This window comes from Callithrix jacchus, chromosome 19 (assembly GCF_049354715.1).
Source record: "Callithrix jacchus isolate 240 chromosome 19, calJac240_pri, whole genome shotgun sequence".
In the NCBI taxonomy this organism is placed as follows: Eukaryota; Metazoa; Chordata; class Mammalia; order Primates; family Cebidae; genus Callithrix; species Callithrix jacchus.
Genome location: NC_133520.1, coordinates 16,118,385 through 16,142,811, shown reverse-complemented (window position 1 = coordinate 16,142,811; position 24,427 = coordinate 16,118,385). Strand labels below are relative to the sequence as shown.

The following is a 24,427-nucleotide window of genomic DNA, read 5'->3' as shown; positions in this document are numbered from 1 at the left end:
ATTCTTTCACCCTTCTTTCACAATCTGCAGGCTCTCTATTAAAACTCCTCTATTACTCTATTTTGACACATCTTAATTCACTTATCTTGTAGCATCACTAAGTAAAAATGGCTGAAAAGTACTAAATGCAACAGTTTAGTACAGGCTACAGGACGGCTTATACAGCTCAGTATACCTACCACAAAACCTTCAGGCACAGAAGTAGGAGTATAATAATTTATTACATAACTTACAGGTATAAAGTGCAAGTGACTTGACACCTCCGTTTCCCCAATCCTTTGAACTCTCTGGATCACTAACTTTCTTTAGGAAAGCAAATGGTTAAACGCAGACACTAGCTAAATTCCAAATAAAGACAAGATTCCAAACATGCATATTATTTTGATAGCAAAAGGTACAGTAAAACCAAAATTTCATTACTCCACAGTTTGCCTTTCCATTTAAAACTTGAATAGTTGGCTGGGCGCGGTGGCTCATGCCTCTAATTCCAGCACTTTGGGAGGCCCAGGTAGGCAGATCACCAGGTCAAGAGATCAAGACTATCCTAGCCAACATGGTGAAACCCTGTCTCTACTAAAAAATACAAAAATTAGCCGGGTATGGTGGCATGCCCCTGTAGTCCCAACTACTTGGGAGGCTGAGGGAGGAGAATTGCTTGAAGCTGGGAGGCAGAGGTTGCAGTGCGCCAAGATCGAGCCACTGCACTCCAGCCTGGCAACAGAGTGAGACTCCGTCTCAAAAAAAAAAAAAATAACACTTGAGTTGGAAAGATTTGATTTCAGGAGTTAACCAGATTTAATTGTTTTTGGCAGGTAAGTACAGACTCCGGCAGAGTTACCAACTATTCTGGTCAACAATAGTAAAGACAAATGGATAATTATTTTTAGTGGAGATTTAAAAACCCATGAGAAGTTCACATTGACTTTTTGGCCTCCAGTCCACAAAATAATACTTCATTTGATAAGCTAAAGTAGAGAGCAATTTTATGGATTAACCTCTATCAAGGTGAAGCACATGAAAACTGGGCCTAAAGTCACAATATATTAATCAGGATATAAAAAATTAAATTTTCAGAGGTTTTCAGGGATGCTCATTTGTTAACAGTGGCCTATATATAATAATGCTATTTGTTAATAAATTCACACAACAAAAAGCAGTAATTAACTAATGAATTTTCATTTTTTCCCCCCAATACTAAAAAGGGATAATTATACTACCATTGTAATTTGATAATATATGTATCTGCTAATTAGGGCATATAATATTCTACAAACTATTATTATAAAATGTGGGGAATCCTGGAACTATAGTTAATACTGTAATGAAAAATGCCCCAAAGGCCGGGTGTGGTGGCTCATGCCTGTAATCCCACCACTTTGGGAGACTGAGGCAGGTGGATCAATTCAGGTCAGGAGTTCAAGACCAGACTGCCCAACATGGCGAAACCCCATCACTACTAAACATACAAAAATTAGCTGGGTGTGATGGCACACACCTGTAACCCCAGCTACTTGGGAGGTTGAGGCAGGAGAACTGCTTGAACCCAGGAGGAGGAGGTTGCAGCGAGCCAAGATCCCACCACTGCACTCCAGCCTGGGTGATGGCATGAGACTCCATCTAAAAAATAAAAAAGTAAACCCCCCTGAAAAGTGAGAAATTAAATATTTAAACATATTCAATTACAATTTTTACTAGGTAAATCTTATAATCCACAGGCCTTCTTTGAGGCTTTCACCTGTTTGTTTTTTAAAAAATAATTAGAGCAAATGCTTTAGTACAAAGACTTAGTTCAAGACTATTATTGTTTTCCAACTTAAGATGAAGCATTCTATTAATAAAACTCATTGTAAAAACTTTATAATTCAGTGTAAAATTACTACTTAGTAAAAACGCATACAATTCCTTGTTCCTACTGTCTACAAAAGAGGGAATTTCCACTTTTTAAGTTTTAAAATTGATTCAAACACTTGTATAAAGGGTTAAACCTGCTCATAACCACTTCATAGAAAGTGTCAGCATCGTCTCACACTGATGCATCGCTGTAAAAGAAAACATTTTAGAAACAAAAACCACTAAAACCAACAGTTTAAATGACTATTTACAGAGTATTAAGTCTTCAAGTTAATATCTCCCCACTAGGGTTTCACAGGCTTCCTCATATTTCTGAGGATAACAAAAATAATTTTATAGCTGCCACCTTGTTCCAAAGACAAATTTCCTAATAAAATAAATTTCTACAGAACTGGTTCAGTAAAATAAAATTTCTCCCCTAACCCAGAGATCTTAAAACTGAATTTTAAAAAATGCGGCTGGGTGCAGTGGCTCACGCCTGTAATCCCATCACCTGAGGTCAAGGGTTCAAGACCAGCCTGATCAACATGGTGAAACCCTGTCTGCACTAAAAATACAGACAGGGTTTATGGTGAGCCGAGATTGCGCCATTGCATTCCAACCTGGGTAACAAAAGCGAAACTCCATCTCAAAAAATAAATAAATAAATAAAATTAAAACGCCAGTGAAACAAAGGCATATCCCCAGTCTCTGCCTCTGTTAAGCCCATCTCTGTCTGTTCCAGGGTGAAAGAGTGGGGGCATTACACGTTATGCTGACATACGGTTCCCAAACATTTCCCCAACAAAATGCAGGCATATTTACATGGCTTAGGACGATAATATGATGGATTAAGCATTCTGTACAACTTAAAAAGCATTATCAAACCCCTTCAAAAAACAAAGTAAATGATGGCTGGTTGGATACCTGTGAATGACCCAAGGATTTCTAAGATAAACTATTGAGAACTCAGTAGAAGGTACTCCTAATGAAATCAAGCCTTCTGGGAAGGAAACAACTTGTAGCTTGCAAGAGCTCAAAGATACTCTGGATCTACTATAGAGCTTGCCAAAATTATGAAACAAAACTTTTTACTAAGCAGACAAAGGAAGATGCATTATAATTAAAAATCACTGTCAATTTTACTAGGATTTAGAATACAAAACTTTTACAGCTCTTTTACAATAAAGAGTATTTAGATCTCAGTTGTCAGGAAAATATTTTTCATTATTAAAAAAAATGGTTATAAAGTTGTTTCTTCTGATACAGAGTTTCAAAGCATCTAAGATAACCTCTTCAGAAACTCCACGGTGCAAAAATAAACAACATGCATACACTTAAGAACTTTACATTCTTTTAAAAACAATACAAATTGGAAAGAAAATTAGTATGTGATCAAAGCAGAGTCAGAGTTCAAGTCTGAACTTTGCCAATAATGGCAGATGATCTGAAGAGTTATTTTCATTTGGAAGTCCATTAACAGTCCATAAGTCTTGCTCTGTAAGAAGTGACAGTCTAGCTAGAAGTTTCAAGCCACCAACCAAAGCATCTTCAGCTCCTATATTAAAGAGGCAAATACCTATTTAGTAAAACTGTCAACAGGTTATCGTAAATTAACCATACAGGTCTTTTCTCCAAACACAGAACTTGATGCCTCTCCAAAAGACTAAAAAACCACAAAACAGTTTTCAGAATATTTAAGCTTTACTGAGTTATAACCTAATTATAATTACCAAACACACAGCAGTTTGAGATATTTTTTCTATTTCAAGCTCTGCAAACAATCTTTAGAAGAAAACATAAATGTAATACTTAAGAATGTTTAGAGGCCAGGAGCAGTGGCTCACCCTTGAAATCCCAGCACTTTGGGAGGCCAAGGATCCACCTCGTGGATCACAAGGTCAGGAGTTTGGGACCAGCCTGGCCAACACAGTAAAACCTCATCTCTACTGAAACAACAAAAATTAGCCAGGTGTGGTGGCAGGCATCTGTAATCCCAGCTACCCAGGAGGCTGAGGCAGGAGAATCGCTTGAACCCGGGAGGCAGAGGCTGCAGTGAGCTGAGATTATGCCACTGCACTCCAGGTTGGGCGACAGAATGACTCCATCTCAAAAAAACCCAAAAAACAAACAAAACAAAAAAAGAATATTAAGAGTAAAATTTGTGCTTGACAACTACATAAGAAATTCATCCAGCAGCCATTGTGTAGCTGCATTAAGCCAGAGGCACCTGGCCACAGGTAAAAGCTGATTAGGGTGGGTGGAGAATAAATGAGTATAATTGAGTCCCAGAGAGTCAGCACCCACAGAAGTAGAGGAAAAGACAACAGGCTCTTATCGGTAAGAGATTTGAAATGCTGATCCGTAACACTCTCCCGCCACCTAGTGAACTTCTTCAGCATGACAACTATCAAAACCTTACTATAAATTCAAAGCAGCAGGAGTATCTTGTGCTAGTGGCATGAGTAAGCCATCTTCTGAGTGTTACCAATAAGGTTATTCCCAGAAGAAAGGAGGGAGGAACAAATAATAGGGAAAAGGGTAAAGGAAAAGAAGCATCAAAAAAAAGGAAGAGAAAAAAATGAAAAAAAAAAAATCAGAAAAGAAAAAAACAGCTGCTCACATTCCAAAGTTTTCTTTTTACTTCCAATAATCTTAAACTGCATTTTCTTCTCCACTTTAAATCCTTTGGTTAATGTTTAAACCCTGATTTTCATTGATGCACACAAAGAAAACCTTTTTAGCACCTTCACTTTTTGAAAACACCTAGTAATACAATATAGATTTTTCTGACCAAATGTGGTGGCTCATGCCTGCAATCCAGGTCACTTTGGGAGGCTGAGGCAGGTGGATCACTTGAGCCCAGGAGTTAGAGACCAGTCTGGGCAACATGGTGAAACCCTGTCTCTACCAAAAAATAAAAAAATTAGGCGGACATGGTAGCTTATGCCTGTAGTCCTAGCTACTAGGGAAGCTGAGGAGGGAAGATCACTTGAACCTGGGAGGCAGAGGTTGCAGTGAGACGAGAATCAAGTCACTGTATTCCAGCCTGGTAACACAATGAGACTCTGTCTCAAAAAAAAAAAAAAGTGTGTGTGTGTGTGTATTTTTTAAAAATATATATTTAAAAACCATATATGCATATATATACATTTCCTCCTCAGAAAAATCCAGTATTTCAGAGTCAACGTAACAGCATAAGCTGTGTTGCTAGCAGCACGCCTCAGTAAAATTTAAGCACAAAACTATGATGACCATTAACATATTCAGTTTCCGTCACAGGAAAAAGCAGTAAATTTATGGTAAGTAAAAAGAAAGGGCAATATGAAAGACCTGTAACTCAGAGGCTGACTTAAACTGGAGGGTAGGATCAAGAATGTAATTCATGGGTAATAATTGCTTGGATATGTTTTATTGCCTCCCTCATATGCAAGTAATCAACTGATTTATTTGAATATATTACCAATCTGTCTATTTCAAAATATTTTTACCTTCTAGATCTAGAACTGATGTTTAGAGAGCTTTCTTAATTTTAACCTTGAGGTTTTAGCTACTGTGCTCTCTAGCAGAATTTAAGATGACATGCATTCCTTACCTGGGTGCCCAGCGACATCTTCCTTTTCTGCAGAGTAGAAAATATAATCCACAGTTATGGCACTTCGGGAGTGACAGGTGGTCACTTCTGGAACTCCAGTGTCAGGAAAGAAATGTGAATAAACAGATGACAAGCTGAAGCGGTGCTGTAAATTTGAAGACAATCTAAATCGGAAAAAAGGAGTGTTTAGTATCCATGTTTTTTGTAACTTCTAGAATTCCTCCCATCTGAAGTTCTTTTTCATTTATTTTCTAGATTAAGACCAGACATTTATTTAAATAGACCATATCGTAATTTAGTACTTATTTACTTATGCAGTGATATCTAAAACCCATCAATAAGGCCATCATACTTGTGGATTTAAAAAAAGCTCAATAATTAACATACTAATGCATGTTTTCATTATTTATAATATGTTTGAATGCATCCACTTACTAAAGAACATGTATTCTAAAACGACTTACAAGTTTGTGTTTTTAGAAAAGAGAATCAAAGTGGTCTTCAGGAATGCTATTTGGAACTCCCCAGACTTCTGATGACAGAGAGGTCATATTCTTTTCTAATTTTTCTTGCTATGACTTATGAGATACTCTAATGGTTTATTACATTTGCCCTATGCACAAATATAATACATGTAATGTTATGAGTAAAGGGTTTAAATATCATTTTCTAGTGAGACTTTATGAATCTTAAGGATCTTTTATACCTAGAAGGAAAATAAAATACTTAAAAATTTAAAAAATTTATACGACAAACATTTACCAAACATCTTCTAAGTTCTAGGTACTATCTCAGGTGCTGAGAATACACAAATGAAGATGTTTCCCTTGCTTTTAAAGTGTTCATATGTCAAGAACAAAGGTAAATCCTTAAAAATGCCCTCTAAGTTTCAGCAACTTTTTATGTCTTAAGAACTTATATTTATAATATTAAACATAAATAGGGCCAGGTGCAGTGGCTCACACCTGTAATCCCAGCACTTTGAGAGGCCAAGGCGGGAAGACTGCTTGAGCTCAGGAGTTCAAGACCAGTCTAGGCAACACAGTGAAACCTCATCTCTACGCTCCACCAAAAATCAAGAAAATTAGCTGTGCATGGTGGCACATGCCTATAGTCCCAGCTACTTAAGAAAATAAGGTAGGAGAATTTCTTGTGCCTGTGAAGTCAAGGCTGCAGTGAGCCAAGATCATGCTACTGCACTCTATCCTGGATGACAGAGTGAGCGACTCTCAAAAATAAAAATAATAAACACAAACAGGTCTTCTGCAAACTCTTTACTATCAATTTTTCCTTTTATAGATATAAGCTATGCATATGAATACTCTGCATTTATATATAGATGCTAAAAAGTATGTTTTTTCTTTTAATTTTTAGACATGAAGGGCAAGATATCTGTTTTATTTTTATGTATTTATTTTGAGATGGAGTCTTGCTCTGTCGCCCAGTCCAGGCTGTAGTGCCGTGGCGCGATCTTGGCTTACTGCAACCTCCACCTCCCCGGTTCAAGCAATTCTCTGCCTCAGCCTCCTGAGTAGCTGGGATTACAGGTACTTGCCACCACGCCTGGCTAATTTTTTTGTATTTTCAGTAGAGACAGGGTTTCACCATCTTGGCCAGGTTGGTCTTGAACTCCTGACCTGGTGATCCACCGGCCTCAGCCTACCAAAGTTCTGGGATTACACGTGTGAGTCACTGTGCCTGGTCAGATTGTTTTATTTTTAATTTATTTTTTTTTTTAAACAGAGGCAGGTTCTCACTGTGTTGTCCAGGACGATCTCAAACTCCTGGGCTCAAGCAATCCTCCCGCCCTGGCATCCCAAAGTGCTGAGATTACAGGCGTAAGCCAACATGCCCAGCCAGTATCTTTTTTATATCCTATATTGTTATAAAAAGATTTAAGAATTACTCCAAACTAAGTATTTGTTAGATTAGCCTCCTTCATTAATCATACTCAAATAAGTTTATACTAGATCGAAAGGTTTAATTACGAATTTTTAAATATTCATTAAAAAAATTTTTAATTGCTTCCATTCTTACTAGTTCTTATTTGTGCAATAATATTTTCTCAAAACAAGGTATACAAAATAAAGTAAGATTAAGAAGCAAATAAAATGAAATTTGGTTCCTAAATTTAAATGTTAAAACAAAAAACTGTAAAAGAGTTACAATATAAAACAATCAAGATATTTCAAGCATCTCCCAGAGATAGATTTAAGTCTCTGTCCTGTTGTATTGACATGTATCCATTTTCAACCATAGCCCCAAATATTCATATTTCTTTAATGAAGAATCCCAGCATCTTTACCCCTCTGACAATCTTTTCCTATCGTTCAAGAGATAAATTAAAACGATCATCTTTTCAACTGGCATATTCATTTTTGGATCAATTCTCTTATAGACTATTTTGAGATTTGGTAAATCAAAGACAACTAAAGATCCTCTTGATATCTGAAAGATATTTTTCTGTGATCTTGACCTTTGCGTAAATATGTGAACTTCAAAGAGTATTTGAGCTCTTTGAAACAGACAGGCTGTTTCCCTTCCTAACACTACCTAGGCACTTAACGATGTTTCAAACATTGTGCTTTATATGCTTTGTCTCATCTAATCCTCAAAACAACTCAAACTATACACAAAGAAATGTAAAGTTTCTTGCCCAAAATCATTCAGCTAAAACACAGTAGAGTCAGGACTGGAACTCGGGCCTATTTGACCTAAGGGCCAGCACTCTTCACCAGCACGGAATATTATCACCTTCATTTTTTTATCCAAGTGATTTTTGAGAAATGAGTTTTTTATTCAACTGAAGTTAGCAAATGTTTACTTTTGCTTTTCAGAACTCACTTTTCAGCCGTCACTAGGACCTCTGTTTGCTTCAGCTGTGTTTGTGTGAGATCACTATCTGTAAGAATAGAGGAAAATATGTTATTAATAGAGTTTTGTTCTAGTTTGCCTTAGTAGCATCATCTTACTCTAGAAACAATATTTAAGACTTATCTAGGTTAGAAAGATGCCTAGTTACATGTTTCATTCTGGAATCTATATATTTCGATGGACTCCATAATTAGGAAAAATAAAATGCAAACAATTCCAAAGCAACATGCAAGTAAATCATGCACAGATAATTCTGGAAGTTCAACTTTAAAAAGGTAAATTTAGAGGTCTTAAGAAAAAGAATGAATAACTATGTATTTTTATATATGAATATTCATCCCTGAGATTCTGTCTTTTTAAAAACTTAGTTTTATGTCTTCAAAGGGAACATGATTACCCAGCAGACTGCCAAAATGTATTACAAACACTTACCTGTCTTTTCTACTTTTGGTACCTGCTGTACCTCATACACACAGTTCTGTGAGATACCTAGGTTTGGGGGCCAAATTGGAATAGATAAAATTCTTTGTCCCCGTGAAGACTGTTCCTGGCCAGATACCTAAACAAAATTTCAACAGGTGTCTTAAGTGAATAGATTTTAAATAGCTTATAAATTGAAAAGTTTATGTCTTAAATAAAAGGTAATCCAAAAGTGGTAAATATTACCCTTTATTCATTTTATTAAGTGATTATTTGACTTCATAAAATCTTCTTTTCTTCAAATACAATTATCATTTACATAAAATGACAATCTTTTTCCCATGCATGTTTTTCTCTAATTTGGACATACAAATGATCTATCGCTTTGGACTAATACTGCCCATTCATTTTTACTACCTGTAATACAGTTCTTACTGTATCAAATACAGGCATACTCAGAGACACTGCAGTTTGGTTGCAGGCCACCACAATAAAGTATCTCAATAAAGCAAGTCACATAATTTCTTCGGTTTCCCAGTGCATATAAAAGTTGTGTTTATACTATACTGTAGTTAACTAAATACGCAATAGCATTATGCCTAAGAAAATACATACCTTAATTTAAAAATACTTTATTGTTAAATATGCTAACAATCATCTGAGCCTTCAGTTAGTCATCATCTTTTTATGGGTGGAGGGTCTTGACTAGATATTAATGGCTACCGGCTGATCAGTATGATGGCTGCTGGAAGGTTGAGGGTTGGCTGTGGCAATTTCTTAAAATAAGACAATAATAAAATTTACAGCAGCCATTGATGCTTCCTTTCATAAAAGATTTTTCTGTAGCATGTGATGCTGTTTGACAGCACTTTATACACAGTAGAACTTTTTTTCAAAGTCAGAAACCTTGCCAATGTTTTATCAACTAAATTTATGTAACATTTAAAATCATTTGTTGTCATTTCAGCAACGTTCATAGCATCTTCATCAGAAGTAGATTCCATCTCAAGAAAATACTTTGCTCGTCTCTAAGAAGCAACTCCTTACCTATTTAGGTTTTATCATGAGAGTGAAGCAATTCAGCTACTTCTTTAGGCTCCACTTCTAATTCTGGTTCTCTTGCTGTTTCTACCACATCTACAGTTGCTTTCTCCACTGAAGTCTTGAACCTCTAAAAGTCATCCATGAAGGCTGGAATTTACTTCTTCCAAACTCCTTTAAATGGCGATATTTTGACCTCCTCCCACGAATCACAAATTGTTTTGAATAGCACTTAGGATGCTGAATCCTCTCCAGGTTTTCAATTTACTTTCCCCAGATCCATCAGAGAAATCACTTCTATGGCAGCTATAGCCTATGAAGTGTATCTCTTAAGTAAGGGGACCTGTAAGTACAAACTTACTCCTTGATTCAATAGGCTGCAGAATAGATGCTGTGTTAGCAGGCATGAAACAATATTCATTTCCTTGTACATCTTCATCAGAGCTCCTGGGTAACCTAGGTGCCTTGTCAATAAACACTAATCTTTGGAAAAGAATCTGTTTTCCTGAGTAGTAGTCTCAACAGTGTGCTTAAAATATTCTGCGCCATTAACAGATGCATGGTCATCCCCAAGCTTTGTTTTTCCATTGACAGAGCAGAGGCAGAGTAGATTTAACATAATTTTTAAGTGCCCTAGGATTTTCAGAATGGTCAACAAATGCTGACTTTAAAGTAACAACCTACATTAGCTCCTAACGAAGGTCAGCCTGTCCTTTGAAACCAGGCACTGACTTCTTTCTAGCTATGAAAGTCCTAGATGACATCTCCTTGCAATAGAAAGTGGTTTCATCCAAATTAAAAATCTATTTTTGGCCAGGTGTAGTGGCTCATGCCTGTAATCCCAGCACTTTGAGAGGCAGGAGGATTGCTTAAGCCCGGGAGTTCGAGACCAGCCTGGGCAACATGGTGAAACCCTATCTCTACCAAAAAATATTTTAAAATTAGCCCAGCAAGGAGGCACACACCTATAATCCCAGATACTTGGGAGGCTGAGGCAGAATCGTTTGAACCCAGGAGGTAAGGTTGTAGTGAACTGAGATCATGTCACTGCACTACAGCCTGGGAAACAGAGCAAGAACCTATCTTAAAAAAAGAAGAAAAAAAAAGTATTGTTTAGTTTTAGCAACCTTCATCACTGATCTTAGCTAGATCTTCTCGGCATTCTGGACAGTCTACTGCAGCTGTAACAGCGGCAGCACTTGTTGCTCTCCCTGTACTTGTTATGTTATGGAGATGGCTTCATTCCTTCAGCCTCACAAACTAACCTCTATTAATTTCTAACTTGTCTCCTGCCGCTTCCTCATCTCTCTGTCTTCATAAAATCGAAGAGATGTAGGGCCTTGCTCTGGACTAGGCTTTGACTGAAGGGGACGCTGTGGCTGCTTTGACCTTCTATCCAGAACACTCGCACTTTCCCCATATCGGCAATAAGGCTGTTTGACTTTCTTATGCCTTCACACACTGGAGCAGCACTTTCAATTTTCTTCAAGAACATTTCCTTTGCATTCGCAACTTTGCTGTTTGGTGCTAGAGGCCTAGCTTTTGGCCTGTCTTGGCTTTCAAAATGCCTTCCTTCTAAATTTAATCATTTCTAGCTTTTGATTCAAAGTGAGACATGTGACTCTTACTGTTTACTTGAACACTTAGCGCTGCAGGGCTATTACTTGGCCTAGTTTCAATATTGTTGTGCTTCAGGGAATACAGAGGCCCAGGTAGAGGGAGAGAGATGATTAGTGGAGCAGTCAGAACACATTTATCGATTAAGTTCATCATTTTACATGGGTACAGGTCATAACACCCCAAAGCCATTATAACAGTACTATCAAAGATTACTAATCCTAGATCAACATAACAGATATAATAATAATGAAAATGTTTGAGTAATGCAAGAGTTACCAAAATGTGACAGAGACAGGAACTGAGCACATGCTGTTGGAAAAATGGCGCCGACAGAGCTGCTTAAGGCAGGGTTGATACAAAGCCTCCATTTTGTAAAATGCAGTGAAGCTTGATAAAGCAAAGCACAATAAAACAAGGTACACCTGTACTAAGAGAGATCAGCTCTTATAATATTTTAAACTATCACTCAAAACTCCACTGGTGGAGAGCTTATTTTGGCAAATATACTAAAGATCAAATAATCTAAAGTAAGGAGAGGAAAGCACAATAAAAATAATTACATGAGATAAATTGTGCTAAGCTAAATAAAATATTTATTATGCAAGGGAAGCTTATATAATAAATGTTAAATGACTATTTTGCCCACATCCAGCATTCAAAATTCTATACTGCCACCTTGTGAATAATTACTTATTTAAGTATCCATGTCTAGCAATACCTCTTTTTTTTTTGGTGGGGTGGGGGGGGGGGGGCGCTGCCTGTTAATCCCTCCAAGCAGTACGTTGCCACAGATAGTTGAAAAAGATGAAAATCAACCAAGTGAAAATAATTACTTATCAGAAGTGGCCGGGCACAATGGCTTACGCCTGTAATCCCAGTACTTTGGGAGGCTGAGGTGGGTGGATCACTTGAAGTAAGGAGTTTGAGACCAGCCTGGCCAACATGGTGAAACCCCGTCGATACTAAAAATACAAAAATTAGCCAGGCGTGGTGCAGGTGCTTGTAATCCCAGCTTCTCGGGAGGCTAAGGCAAGAGAATCACTGGAACCCAGGAGGTGGAGGTTGCAGTGAGTTGAGATCACGATACTCTCTAGCCTCCAGTATGGGCGACAGAGCGACACTCTGTCTCAAAAAAAAAATTTAAAAAGAAGTCATGGAAATTCATCATAGTTTGATAAACTGAGGGTACTGAATCATCCAAGGTTTTCAAACAGCCGTGTAATGACTAACTTCACACAATCATGAGCAGAGCAACTATGTCCACCTCCTAATACCAATGAAACAAGCACTTACCTTTCCTATGGCAAGTCCTTCATAATTCAATTTTCCTTCCTTTATGAAACTATATAGTGGAGAACCAGGAACAGAATTAAAGTCACCACACATAACAATAGGGCAGAAGCTGCCATCTTTCTGGTGGGCAACACTGGAAATCTCTGCCAGTAGCATTGCCAATTGGGTCAGCTTAATATCACCTCGCCTTGGATTATACAATAGATGCGTATTTGCTACGCAGATCGCAGGAGAGGCAGCACATGGAATTTTGGGCTGTAAGAGTAAAACTAATCCAACATTGTCTCTGTCCAACAGAGAAATATCAGGGCGGTAGAATTCCACTGGGTTCACTGACAAGAGTGAAAATTTGGAATGTTTGAAGCAAATAGCACAGCCATCAGGTTTCCTTCCTGTCCGCATCTTATATTCACAGTGATAACCTATAAGAAACAAATGAATTTAAAACAACTATTTTACATATTTGTCAAAACACAGCTCACCTAATACGTTTGAACAATGTTTACCAAACTATATTCTGCAAATATTAGTAATGTAAGATGTCAACAAGTATTGGAATAAAAAGCATGTGACAGTGGGTCTAACAGGCCTCTTTATGAGCAGACTTCAGCCCTTGATATGCTACTGTGTATTATCACTCTCCCACTGCCATCCTAGTAAAACTCAGTACTGGTAAAAACAGTAAAGCCTTATAATAATCTATTCTCTCACTCTCTACATCCTACATCCCTGATCTTTTTGCCTATAACGCCTTTCCCCTCACTTCATTTCAACCTCACTGGCCTCCTCATTTCCCTTAATACACTCCAAACTCAGGGCCTTTCCCTTGCAATTTCTGCTATGTAGAATGTTCTAGGCATGGCTTAGTCCTTTATCTCCTTCAAATCTTTGTTCAAATGTCACCTTGTCTGATCATTTTGTTTAAAATGTAAACCTCCCCCATTCCACTTTCCTGCTTTTCTCCAGAAAAATGTAATTACTTAATATGCTATTTTATTTGGTTAGCCTTTTTCCACTAGAATGTACACCCCACTAGAGGGAGAAATTTTTAAAAATCTTTTTCATCCAATGCTATATCCTCACGCCTTAGAATAGTGCATGGTATATAGCAGGCACTCAAAAAAAAAAAATTGCTGAATGAATAAATGCAAAGTAGGCACATTTCTCAAGGATATGTGACCAGAGAGATAACTTGTTTCTAGAAGCGTTTATTTATCAAACAGGTTTTTGGCATTTATCCATTAGGTATACAGTGGTAGGCACTGGTATTGTAATGATGAACAAGACAGAATGGTCCCTGATCTCATGGAGCTCAGAATCTTATAGGTCTAGAGGTGGGCCAAACAACTCCTAGGAAAGGGAACTACTAAGAGATTCTAATACATGTTTTGTTTGAATTAAAATTATATACCAACATAAAACTTTCCAGTTGAATACCTCAATCTTTTCCTGACCTTTTGAAATTTAGTTTTTCAAATTAAGATTTTTAGCCTAAATATGCCACACATTTTTGTTAGCAAGTTATATTTTAATGACACAAGAATTTTCAAAAGTAAATTTGGCTAAGATAAAAGTTATATTGCCAGCATGATGGTACACATCTCTAGTCCCAGCTACTCAGGAAGCTGGGATGAGAGGATCACTTGAGCCCAGGAGGTTGAGGCTGCAGTGAGCCATGACTATGCCACTGACCTCCAGCTTGGGCCACAGAGTGTTGACTCTGTCTCAAAAGAGGGAAAAAAAAAGTTACATTGTACCCAGTGATTCCAAACTTGGCCTGATCTCTGCTCCATAATGATCTTCTTGAACTTCTTGCAAACAAAGTACCTTGGAAGAAAAAAAATAGCTTGAATTAAAACACAGAGACGCAAACATAAATTTCCTGGTGGTTTTATCTCAAAATATCTAAAAGCAGGCTTCTAAAATTCCATACTTGGTAAGAATTAAAATAAAAGACTTATCCTTTTTTCTTGTTATAGATCTATTAAATTAATGTTTCTAAATTTGATCAATCTCAAAACTCTGGCCGTCAATCACGTGGAGCTCCTTTAGTATTCAAAGGTATTATTTCCCAAAGGAAATATTCTTAGCTTACATGTCAGGATATTTCTCCTGGTTTTACATGTTCATTAGTACTATCTTTCAAGTCTTAAGAGGCTGATTTCTTTGAATGCTATGAGGTAGGTGACATTTTTGGGTGAATTACTGAAACTTCAATTCGAAGTTAATATTTACTGAATACTTAATAGGTTGCCAGTTTCTGTCTCAAAACTGACCCATACTTTGGACCCTTTTAAAAAGTTAGATGATTATTTATACTAACAACCACTAACAAATGCCTCTCTGAAAGTCATGACACCTTATTAAGACTGACTCCATCACATTATTCTTAAACATATTCCCTTCTTGCTTCTACAAAAAATTAAATAATTAGCCAGGTATGGTGGATCAAACAAGATGGATAAAATCATTCAGTTCATAAATGCACAAATGAAACATTTAACCCAACGTGTTCTGATATGAAGAATTTCAATAATATTTTGCACTTACGTCTGCATCAAAGTGTTTAATTTCTTTCAGAATATTGGGAAACCTAAAACTCCAGTGTAATACTGGCCGCCGGCAATGTCTATAAAGGTGAGAATTATCTTCCAATAAATCTTGTGAAAGTATATTATAGGACATCACTGAAAAGTCAAACTTGTTCTCACTGTCTTCACATTTGGGATCAACATTTTTGTCTCCTAGGATCTTCGTTTTTTCTTTATCATGGCTGCACATATATTCCCAATTCCGCTTTATCATGCCTGTTAAAATATATTGCACAAATAGAAAGAATCAGTCAAAAGAAGACCATACAGTTTCCCACAAATATGTATTTTTCAGCCTCTTAAAAATTCCCATAAGCAACAAATAGCATGCTTTTCCCCCGGGAAGTGGCAATATAGCCCTGAATAATTAGAACTGTTACCAAATTGGTTACAAATGAGGTCACATAACATATGGACTGACCAACAGGTTTTAAACAGATTTAAAAGAATCTTGCAAGTCATTTTGGAGGCTGAGAGTATGTGCTAATAAAGCTAAGACTATACAGAGGTTGTGGCTTTTCACTTCTCTATGGTTAAAAAGTGGCTCTGCCACAGATGTGATTGGCAGTTTTATAACTATAACAACATATTTGTATGTCAAAGTTGGCTTTTCAATAAGATGATTTTACATTGTGTTTTATTCTCTAATAGTGGGATAAGATCATAAAATGATTAAGTTCCAGAAGCAATCCTCAGTTCAGAATTCTAGTTTATACACGAAAGAAGGGTATATAATGGCAATATATGGAAGAAGTTTTAGTGTTGAAAACAGTAGAGTGGAACATGCAAACAAAATAAACAAAAGAAATCCTTTTATGTACAACAAAGAAAAGTTAAATATGACATAGCTACAGAATGCTAGTAAATGATGACTAACTGACGAACCTAGCATGCAACAACCAGGAGTGTGTCATAGTTCATACTCTGCAAACACATCATCCATTCTGCAAAAGGGATGAAAGGAGAATAAAAAAACATGAGATTCTGCAATCATAGGCAGTCCCTGACTTGGAAATTATCATGTGTGTGGTGTGTGTGGGTATATTCACCTTTGATCTTGTCTCCTACACCCTATCATTAAAGAGTATGCTCTTACTGCCATGGAAGCCATGAATAGAAACCAATTTTTAGAGAATTTATGAGCTCAAAATAAAGAGAAAACAAAAAATGGGAAGAACATGGGAAAACAGATTTGGAAATGGACTTCCAAGTATGATTAAATTACATTAAAAATTTCAGCCCTAGAATACCTCCCTCTATCCTCTATCCTGCAAAGGTTTTCCCTTCGAGGGATTACAATGCCTAAAATTTCACCAATCAAAAATTAAATTGAAGTTAAAATATCCTACACACTTACACATGGGGTAAAAGAAAGACTAAAAGAAATACACCAGTATTTTTAAGAGTAGTTATCTCTGAGTGTTAGGACTGTGGAATATTTTTGCAAATCTTCTGCACAATACATTTATAACCAAAATATCAATATGCTATGTAAAAATGCCAATGAAGTAATCATTTTAAAGTATGATTAGGCCAGGTGCAGTGGCTCATGCCTATAATCCCAGCACTTTAGGAGGCTGAGGCGGGCGCAGATCACCCGAGGTCAGGAGTTCAAGACCAACCTGGCCAATATGGCGAAACCCTGTCTCTACTAAAAAATACAAAAATTAGCCAGTCGTGCTGGCATGTGCCTGTAATCCCAGCTACTTGGGAGGCTGAAGCAGGTGCTGTAACCTGGCAGACAGAGGCTGCAGTGAGCCGAGATCGCACCACTGCACTCCAGCCTGGGCAACAAGGGTGAGACTCTGTCTCAAAAAAAAAAAAAAAAAAACAGGTGCAAAGAAATAAAACCAAACTAAACTCAAGTCTTCAACTATGAAGAATTTTGCGTAGAGCTTGTCCTATGCTCACGAAAGGAAAGGAAACTATCCCCTTCCCTGTCATTCAATAAAGAAGGGAATCCTACCCCCAACAGCTCAGAACTAAGGCTAATTGTTCTGGCTCTGCAGAACCACTCAGATTTGTAACACAATTTCTATGGGGAAAACAGAACTGATCATGTGTAGAACACAATTCATTCATAAATTGGAGACTGTCTATGATGGTTTTAGAGAAATCAAAGTCTTCTCATGTATACGAGATGAAAAGGGTTCTAGTCATGCAAACAATATATAAGCTATCATCATAGCTGGAGCGCTACCCTGGTGTCACTGCCATATTAAAATACGAAAATGAAGGTCTAAAAACCTTATTCATATTTCCTTATAAAACATGTACATGTAATGGCCTATAAATGCATTAAGATTTGTATTGTCCTGGTCATGAAAGTTTGTAACCAATTCTATTGGCAATTTCATTTTTTAAACAACCAGGGCCATTAGATTATCTGGTTAATACAGTGGCTTTCAAACTTCTATAGCTTGTTGAACCCGTCTGCATTACTTTTCATGTCATGAAACACCAATCCCTGGCATGCCGGGACTGGGGCTGGGATGATAGGGTGAATACACATTTTATAATGACCACATTTGCTTTTAATAAACTTACAGAAATGTGTTCAAATGTGAGGGTTCCATGGAAAACAATTTGAAAACCACTGATAGAGTGGAAGGTCTCTGGCCTTCATACGCTTCACAACAAAAATTCACACTACAAAAGCTTATATACCTTCCATATCAGGAGGAACAAGGTGATCACAGCAGAGAAGACAGATGAATCAAAGAAAGTAAGCAATAGGCCTGATCGAGTTTCTAGGGTGCCTAATTACAAAGTCATAATTGTATCACACAAATCCTTCAAATACCACTTTAAAGTGATAGGCAAGTTAGCAATGCTGTTTTCTTGATTGAAAAGTATTAGTGAAATATCGGAAGTCACAAATATGGCTTAACGAAGAGCATTTTCCTTATTCACAACACCTAGGAAGAATGGACATATAGAGAGTCAGGTTGTAATCAAGCTTTATCAGTATGTCAATGTAATTCCCCATCCATCAAGGGAAAACAACACCACAATTTTCTGAGTACCTACTATGAAGCCAACAGTGTGTTAGGCACTTTGACATACAGTAGTATCTCATTTCATTCAACAGACTTTCAAGTAGACATTATTTTACACGAAAAAATCAAGGAGCAAAGAGGTTAAGTAAGCTGTCCAAGTTCATATAATTAGTGGTGGAGGAGGAAAAGAAAGCAGGGAGTGGTTACTACATCAACGCTTATGTCACTATGCCACAGCTTCATCTGAGAGTATCCCAGATTTATAAGAGGTTAAACAAAAGAGGAGTGTGCTAACCTGATGAACAAATACAGGAGTGAAAAGCAATCTGATATCATCATACAGCCCGAGATTTATAGATCTTAGGATTGTTCTCAGGAACCTAATTTTAATGCCTCTAAATACACCTTTCATTCACTCAAATATTCAGATATTTCTTGTTTATCTCCATATGCTATGGTTAAGTACCATACACAAGTAGATTTTCACTTTTGGTTAGAATTTCTACAAGTGGTTTTTTTTTTTTCTGACTAGGTTCTTTGTAATTGTGTAGCAATAAGTTACACATGTATTTGAATATTAGCTTAGCAAAGCTGATTGGAACCCAGCTGAAGCCTGTAGACTACTTTCTGATAATAAAACCAGAGGGAACCTGAAGAGCACTAATTCTTCTAGCTTTGACTTCCAGACAAGACTCACCTTGAATGTCTTCTTTTCATAAACTCATGTCAGCTTCCTAAACATTAACACCCACACAGCCTTCTCTCAAATTACCTTCACAGAAATTATCTTCACTGAAAATTATGTTTCAGTAAGAAAGACAATTCCAAATTCTACCTAGACACCTCATTTGTACTTTCAGAAGACGGGGTTGTGGTAGGGTAAGACCGGCAGCACAGAGGGAGTCTAGTGACTTGTTCAGAGTAGAAAGAATATGAAAAAATAGAAGTGATTAACACGTTCCAAAAAAACTGTTTCTCAAAATGGAATGAGATGTGGTTCCCTTTCTAAAAGGTAATACTTCTGACAAACTCTAAAGATTGAATCTATAGAAGCCCAATTTGAGAAATACAGATTTAATAAATGAAAATCTTATTCTATAAGACCATGTCTTTCATTTATGATTGCTTCTATTTATGAGTCCTTCTGTCTTACATAAAAATGTTGGCTTGAAAATGAAAACACTAAGATTTTTTTAGATCTGTAGTCTTCTAAGCATAGAGCCATCAATTTCTAAGAAGTCTAAGGGCCTTTGTTTCAAAAACATTAGATTTAAAAATTATCCTTAAATAAAACTTACTTTTGTAATCTATTTCTCCTTTCTTTGCCAATCTTATTCTATCTGTAGACTCATTTCTATTTTTACAGCCAGAAATACACAATTAGTTGAAGATAAAAATAAAGACTTCATTTAAGGAAGAATTCATTTCTTTCTAACATAAAACTACTGGTTAAAAAATCAACACAAAACACCTCTAAAACCTTAGGAGGTTTAAAGGACTAGATATGAAAGTTTCAATTTAGTCTATCAGTTATGTCTATTTCTACACCAAGATACATGTCACCTTTACCTTGGTGTTTTCTTCGTTTTGATGAAGGCTCATCTCCCTCAGCATTCATGACGTAACTAGAGAGATGAATCAAAGATGTCTGGCTCAGGTTGTCAGGTCTCCAGTTACAGTACTGGAACTGAGTTCTAGACTCAGACCAACAGGGTGGTCTCCAATTTAGTGAAAAATGCCTACTACTGAAGTATGGGTAAGGAACTTGAGAGTAATGTCCAGGCCACCTCATACAACTAGAAATATGTCTGTTCCAGCAACACCTTTGCAGATTCTCCCACGGTGTAGTCCAGTCTCTGCCCAGACTCCTCGAGTGATGGGAAAACATGGGGTATCTAAAAGAAATAAATACACTCCTTGAGGCACCACTTTTTGTTCAGCTGCGGTATAAAAATCTAAACCTACTTCCTCAAGAGAAGATAAAGTCTAATATTTAAAATCTGACTCCTAAATCTATGAAGGATGAAGGGGAAAACACCCATGATTTACCTATTAACACTAGTATCTCAATACTCTTGTCCTAAAAAACCATGAAAGGTATTCTGAATACTTAACACAGGATGTCTCCCAGGCTCCCAAAATACCTCATACCCCTCAAAGCATCCATAGTTCGTTCAACTGAGAGATGAATCAACTATCAAAATGATATTCAGAGTAGCTTTCAAATACCTAAAAAAAACTCAATGAAAAAATAAAATACACAACAAATATTTACACTAACATCAAAAAAGGAACTCAGACTACAATTAAAGTAAATCTCACCTCCCACTTGGAGTAATAACAAGTTTCTGAAGTTTTTTATACCAAGGGTAGATTTTTCCAAACGCCTGTATAGCTAAGAAATCAAAAGCCTATCCACAACTTCATAAATTCACAAAACTACTACTCTTGCTAATCAATGGGTGGATAATTTATTTCTCCATTCTTTTTCAAGCATGATTCTCCTCAGGGGAAATGAAAGAGAATGGGGATTACTAAGAATGCACCAACACTGCAAACCCAACAGCTTCCATTTAACCCACCAACCAAAGTATCTCCAAAGTGGCACTAACATTTTTAAAAGATATGTTGCTCTCAGGCTGTGAAGAAACACTTCAGCACCATTTTCTTCTCACTATACTTTGTTAAGATTCAGAGAAGGACTTCTTTCCTCCAAAATTCTTAACAGCTACATTTCTACTACAGCATCAGTAATGTCCCCTCCCATCACTAGGGGAATTTTGTTTAACTTGCATTTACTGTTATTTAACTTTATATGCTGTTATTTTCATTTTAACAGCATTAAAATTTTATATTTTTACAGTTTACGTATTCTCTAGTTGTTCTTTAAAATCAACTTAATTGTAAATCTTTAAAGGCATAACATAGGCATTCTATACTGCTTTGTGATAACTCTGAAAGCCATAGGAATTTGGGCAGTTGGTCCACACATTTTTCTATCCTAATAAGCCACTGTATTGAAATATAATACTTGTATTACAACAGTTATTTTCTATATTTACAATTATTTAGACTTTTTTTTCTCTTAAGATGTTAAGCTCTTAGGCCGGGCGTGGTGGCTCACGCCTGTAATCCCAACACTTTGGGATGCCAAGGTGGGTGGATCACGAGGTCACAAGTTCAAGACCAGACTGGCCAAGATGATGAAACCCCATCTTTACTAAAAATACAAAAATTAGCCGGGCATGGTGGCAGGCGCCTGTAATCCCAGCTACTCCAGAGGCTGAAGCAGAGAACTGCTTGAACCCGGGAGGCGGAGGTTGCAGTGAGCGGAGATCATGCCACTGCACTCCAGCCTGGGCGACAGAGCGATGTCATCTCAAAAAAAAAAAAGGATGTTAAGCTCCTTCAGGGCCAAAACCGTCTTATTCATTTTAATTCCGTTCTCTTCACAAGTGCCTAGCACAGTGCCTGGCATACAGCTGGTACTCAGGAAACACTGTTGAACTAAATTACCACCAAATCTCAGGCCTATGGGAGCCAAAACCAAATCCCCATCACTTATGCAATAATACATGCTGTGATTCCCAAGCGTGGTGAGTGGTACACGAGTCGGTTTCATAGCGTACACAGTTAAATTACTTGATTGCAATATCTAAATGTTTATGTTAGTTTATTACGAAGAAACATAATCGCACATCAAATCCAAGACTCTGCAGACACTAGGCGAAGCTAATGTGGGCAGCACCTACTGAAGTGCTTTTTTAAAAAACCGAGTCAATTTAAAGAATAATTTCCAGTAAATAATACACGTGGAACGAGAACTTGGCCATAACAATAAGGGATGACATACAAGTGACTAAAGTTTGAGACACAAACACATCAACAAAAATCAAGCCCCTCCTGGGCTGTGCCACATGCGTGCCTCCAGGCAATCAGGCCCGCCGAGACCTACTGCGGAGAGGCCGCCTCCCCGCCGACGATCGGCTCCTGGGACGGTGCTGCGGAGTGTGGGGAGCAGGCCAGCGCTGGTCTGGAGGCTGGGTTGGGGGAAGAGGGCCAGGAATCCAAAGCCACTGGCATAAGCCTGGCCGGAGGCCCATGAACTCCGCGCCAAGACCCCAGACCTCGTCGGCCCAGCGTCCAGCTGGCTGCGCGCCGGGTTTACCTATCCCTTTTGGTCTCCGGAGGCTCGTCCCGGATGCACCATCGCCCAGACCCTCTTCCTCTTCCTCCCTTCCCCTAACCCGCTCTGCCCCGCCCCGGGTTAGTCCCGGACACCCGCCCGCGCCCTGAGGCCGCCCGCCCCTCTCTCCTCCCTCCAAGTACCCAATCCCTACTGACCGGCCTCTTCCCACCACACAGTGGCCGTAGCCCTTCCTCACACAGCGCCAGGCTTCCATCTTCCCCCTTTGCGTGCGTCCAGTTCCCAAGCCCGGGGTTCCACCTCAATCTCTATAACCGAAGCGGCGGCCTAAAGCGCCTAGGGGATCCCATCACTCGAAGTACCGACTCCCGGCCCGGCTGCAAGGCATGCTGGGAGGTGCAGTCTCGTCGCTGGTCGGCCTACTCTCCATCTTGCGCAGTGAGAGTTCAAGAATTGCCTTAATCCCGAATTCTGCTCAGGGAGCATGCGCAGAGCATGGGAAGCGCGAGGAGCCATTTCTGAAGAGGGCAAGACACCTGACCTTCGTCTTAAAGAAACAGAGGCTAGCCCGAGTGCAGTGGTGTTTACAACTAATTGATCACATCCAGTTACAGATTTCTTTATTCCTTCTCCACTCCCACTGCTTCCCTTCACTAGCCTTAAAAAATAAAATAAAATAAAGGAACAGAAAGACATAAACTTTTGTTGTTGTTGTTGAGATGGAGTTTTGCTCTTGTCGCCCAGGATGTAGCGCAATGACACGATCTCGACTCACTGCAACCTTCGCCTCCCGGGTCCAAGCGATTCTCCTGCCTCAGCCTCTAAAGTAGAGGGGATGAGCCACCACACCCGGCTAATTTTTGTATTTTTAGTAGAGACAGGGTTTTGCCATGTTTAACCCTGTTAAGGCTGGTCTCGAACTCCTGACCTCAAGTGATCCACCTGCCTCGGCTTCCGAAAGTGCTGGGATTACAGGCGTGAGCCACCACGCCCGGCAGAAATAACTTTTTTTTTTTTTTTTTAAAGAGATGGGGTTTCACCATGCTTGTCAGTCTGGTCTTGAACTCCTGATCTCAGGTGATTCACTCGCCTCAGCCTCCCAAAGTGCTGGGATTACAGGTGAGAGCCACAGCGCCTGGCTGAAATAAACTTTCTTAACAGGGCTAGACAGCTATTGACAGGTGCCGGGTGTAGTGCTAAGAGAAAAAATTATTATTTTAGAGTATTTTTATGTACTTGGTGAGATTTGAAAGGTGGATGCCCAAGCCGAGGAAATACGTGTGTTGGGCAAGCAGCAATGGAGGAAGGATTTACAGTGTGCCTACATAAACTGGTTATAAGTAATGTGTAAAAGAAATCAGAAACAATGAACTCCAGAAGGCCACAGGAGGCCTCTGGGGAGGAAGGCCTCTCTATTGCCAGCATGTTCCCAACTACAGAGTGACCTCAGCTCTGATATTTTAAACATAGTGCCCAAGGACGTAACACTCCCTTGAAGCACTGGAATGTAACCAGACTTGTAGGCTTCTTGCTAAGCCTGCTCCCACCAGCCGCATTACCTATGGATAAGCATAGCTTTTAGCTCTTGAGAAACTCACATAAACTGCCACTTTTATCAATCTTATGTTTGATGCACAGCCTCCCTTTCACCAATTCACCCCACCACCTGTACTATAGATAAAAGTGATTATATTCAACAAATACTGTGGAAAACCAGAGCTCGGGGCCTTTGCAGCCTCCAGTTTTGCACTGGCCCCCGGTCCCACTTAATGAATTCTTAACCTGTCTTTTTCTCATTCCTTTGTCATCACTGAATTCGGGGTACCCACGAGTGGTGTCTGAGGGCTGGCACCCTACGTACGTGTACAGAGTAGTGGCACTTTAGTTGCCAAAGTGCACATTCCCATCTGAGGCTCAACAACGTATCCTCTGGGTGCCCATGGAACTGAGGAACAACAGAATTTTGAAATTAATTTTGCGGAAGCACAGCCATACATAGCTGTCACTTTAAAATGTA

The 24,427-nt window shown here is 38.4% G+C and overlaps 1 protein-coding gene across 8 annotated transcripts; it reads right to left on the bottom strand.

Moving 5' to 3' along the window:
- Positions 1-202: 202 nt before the first annotated feature.
- Positions 203-22,791, bottom strand: ANGEL2 (angel homolog 2). Of its 8 annotated transcripts, none has more exons than XM_078356598.1 (10): positions 22,608-22,791; positions 19,833-20,158; positions 17,932-18,182; positions 15,224-15,480; positions 14,431-14,500; positions 12,674-13,095; positions 8,732-8,858; positions 8,270-8,327; positions 5,426-5,589; positions 203-3,388 (listed from the first exon to the last, which is right to left on the bottom strand). In XM_078356598.1, the coding sequence occupies exons 3-10, from the start codon at positions 17,936-17,938 to the stop codon at positions 3,237-3,239; spliced, it is 1,257 nt and encodes a 418-aa protein (XP_078212724.1). In that variant the 5' UTR covers positions 17,939-18,182; positions 19,833-20,158; positions 22,608-22,791; the 3' UTR covers positions 203-3,236. The 8 variants fall into 8 exon arrangements, with proteins under 8 accessions (XP_078212724.1, XP_078212725.1, XP_002760575.4 ...); XM_078356599.1 differs by lacking the exon at positions 19,833-20,158 and adding an exon at positions 16,150-16,208; XM_002760529.5 differs by lacking the exon at positions 17,932-18,182.
- Positions 22,792-24,427: the final 1,636 nt, after the last annotated feature.

Bases quoted from the DNA above. Each gene is read 5' to 3' on its own strand.
- ANGEL2 (XM_008985232.4), bottom strand. From the start codon at position 22,346: ATGCCAGTGGCTTTGGATTCCTGGCCCTCTTCCCCCAACCCAGCCTCC. The intron at 8,859-12,673 runs GTAAGTGCTTGT...AATTTTGTTTAG, and splicing joins AAGGACTTGCCATAGGAAAG to GTATCTGGCCAGGAACAGTC. The intron at 5,590-8,269 runs GTGAGTTCTGAA...TTTCCGATTTAG, and splicing joins GTCCTAGTGACGGCTGAAAA to ATTGTCTTCAAATTTACAGC.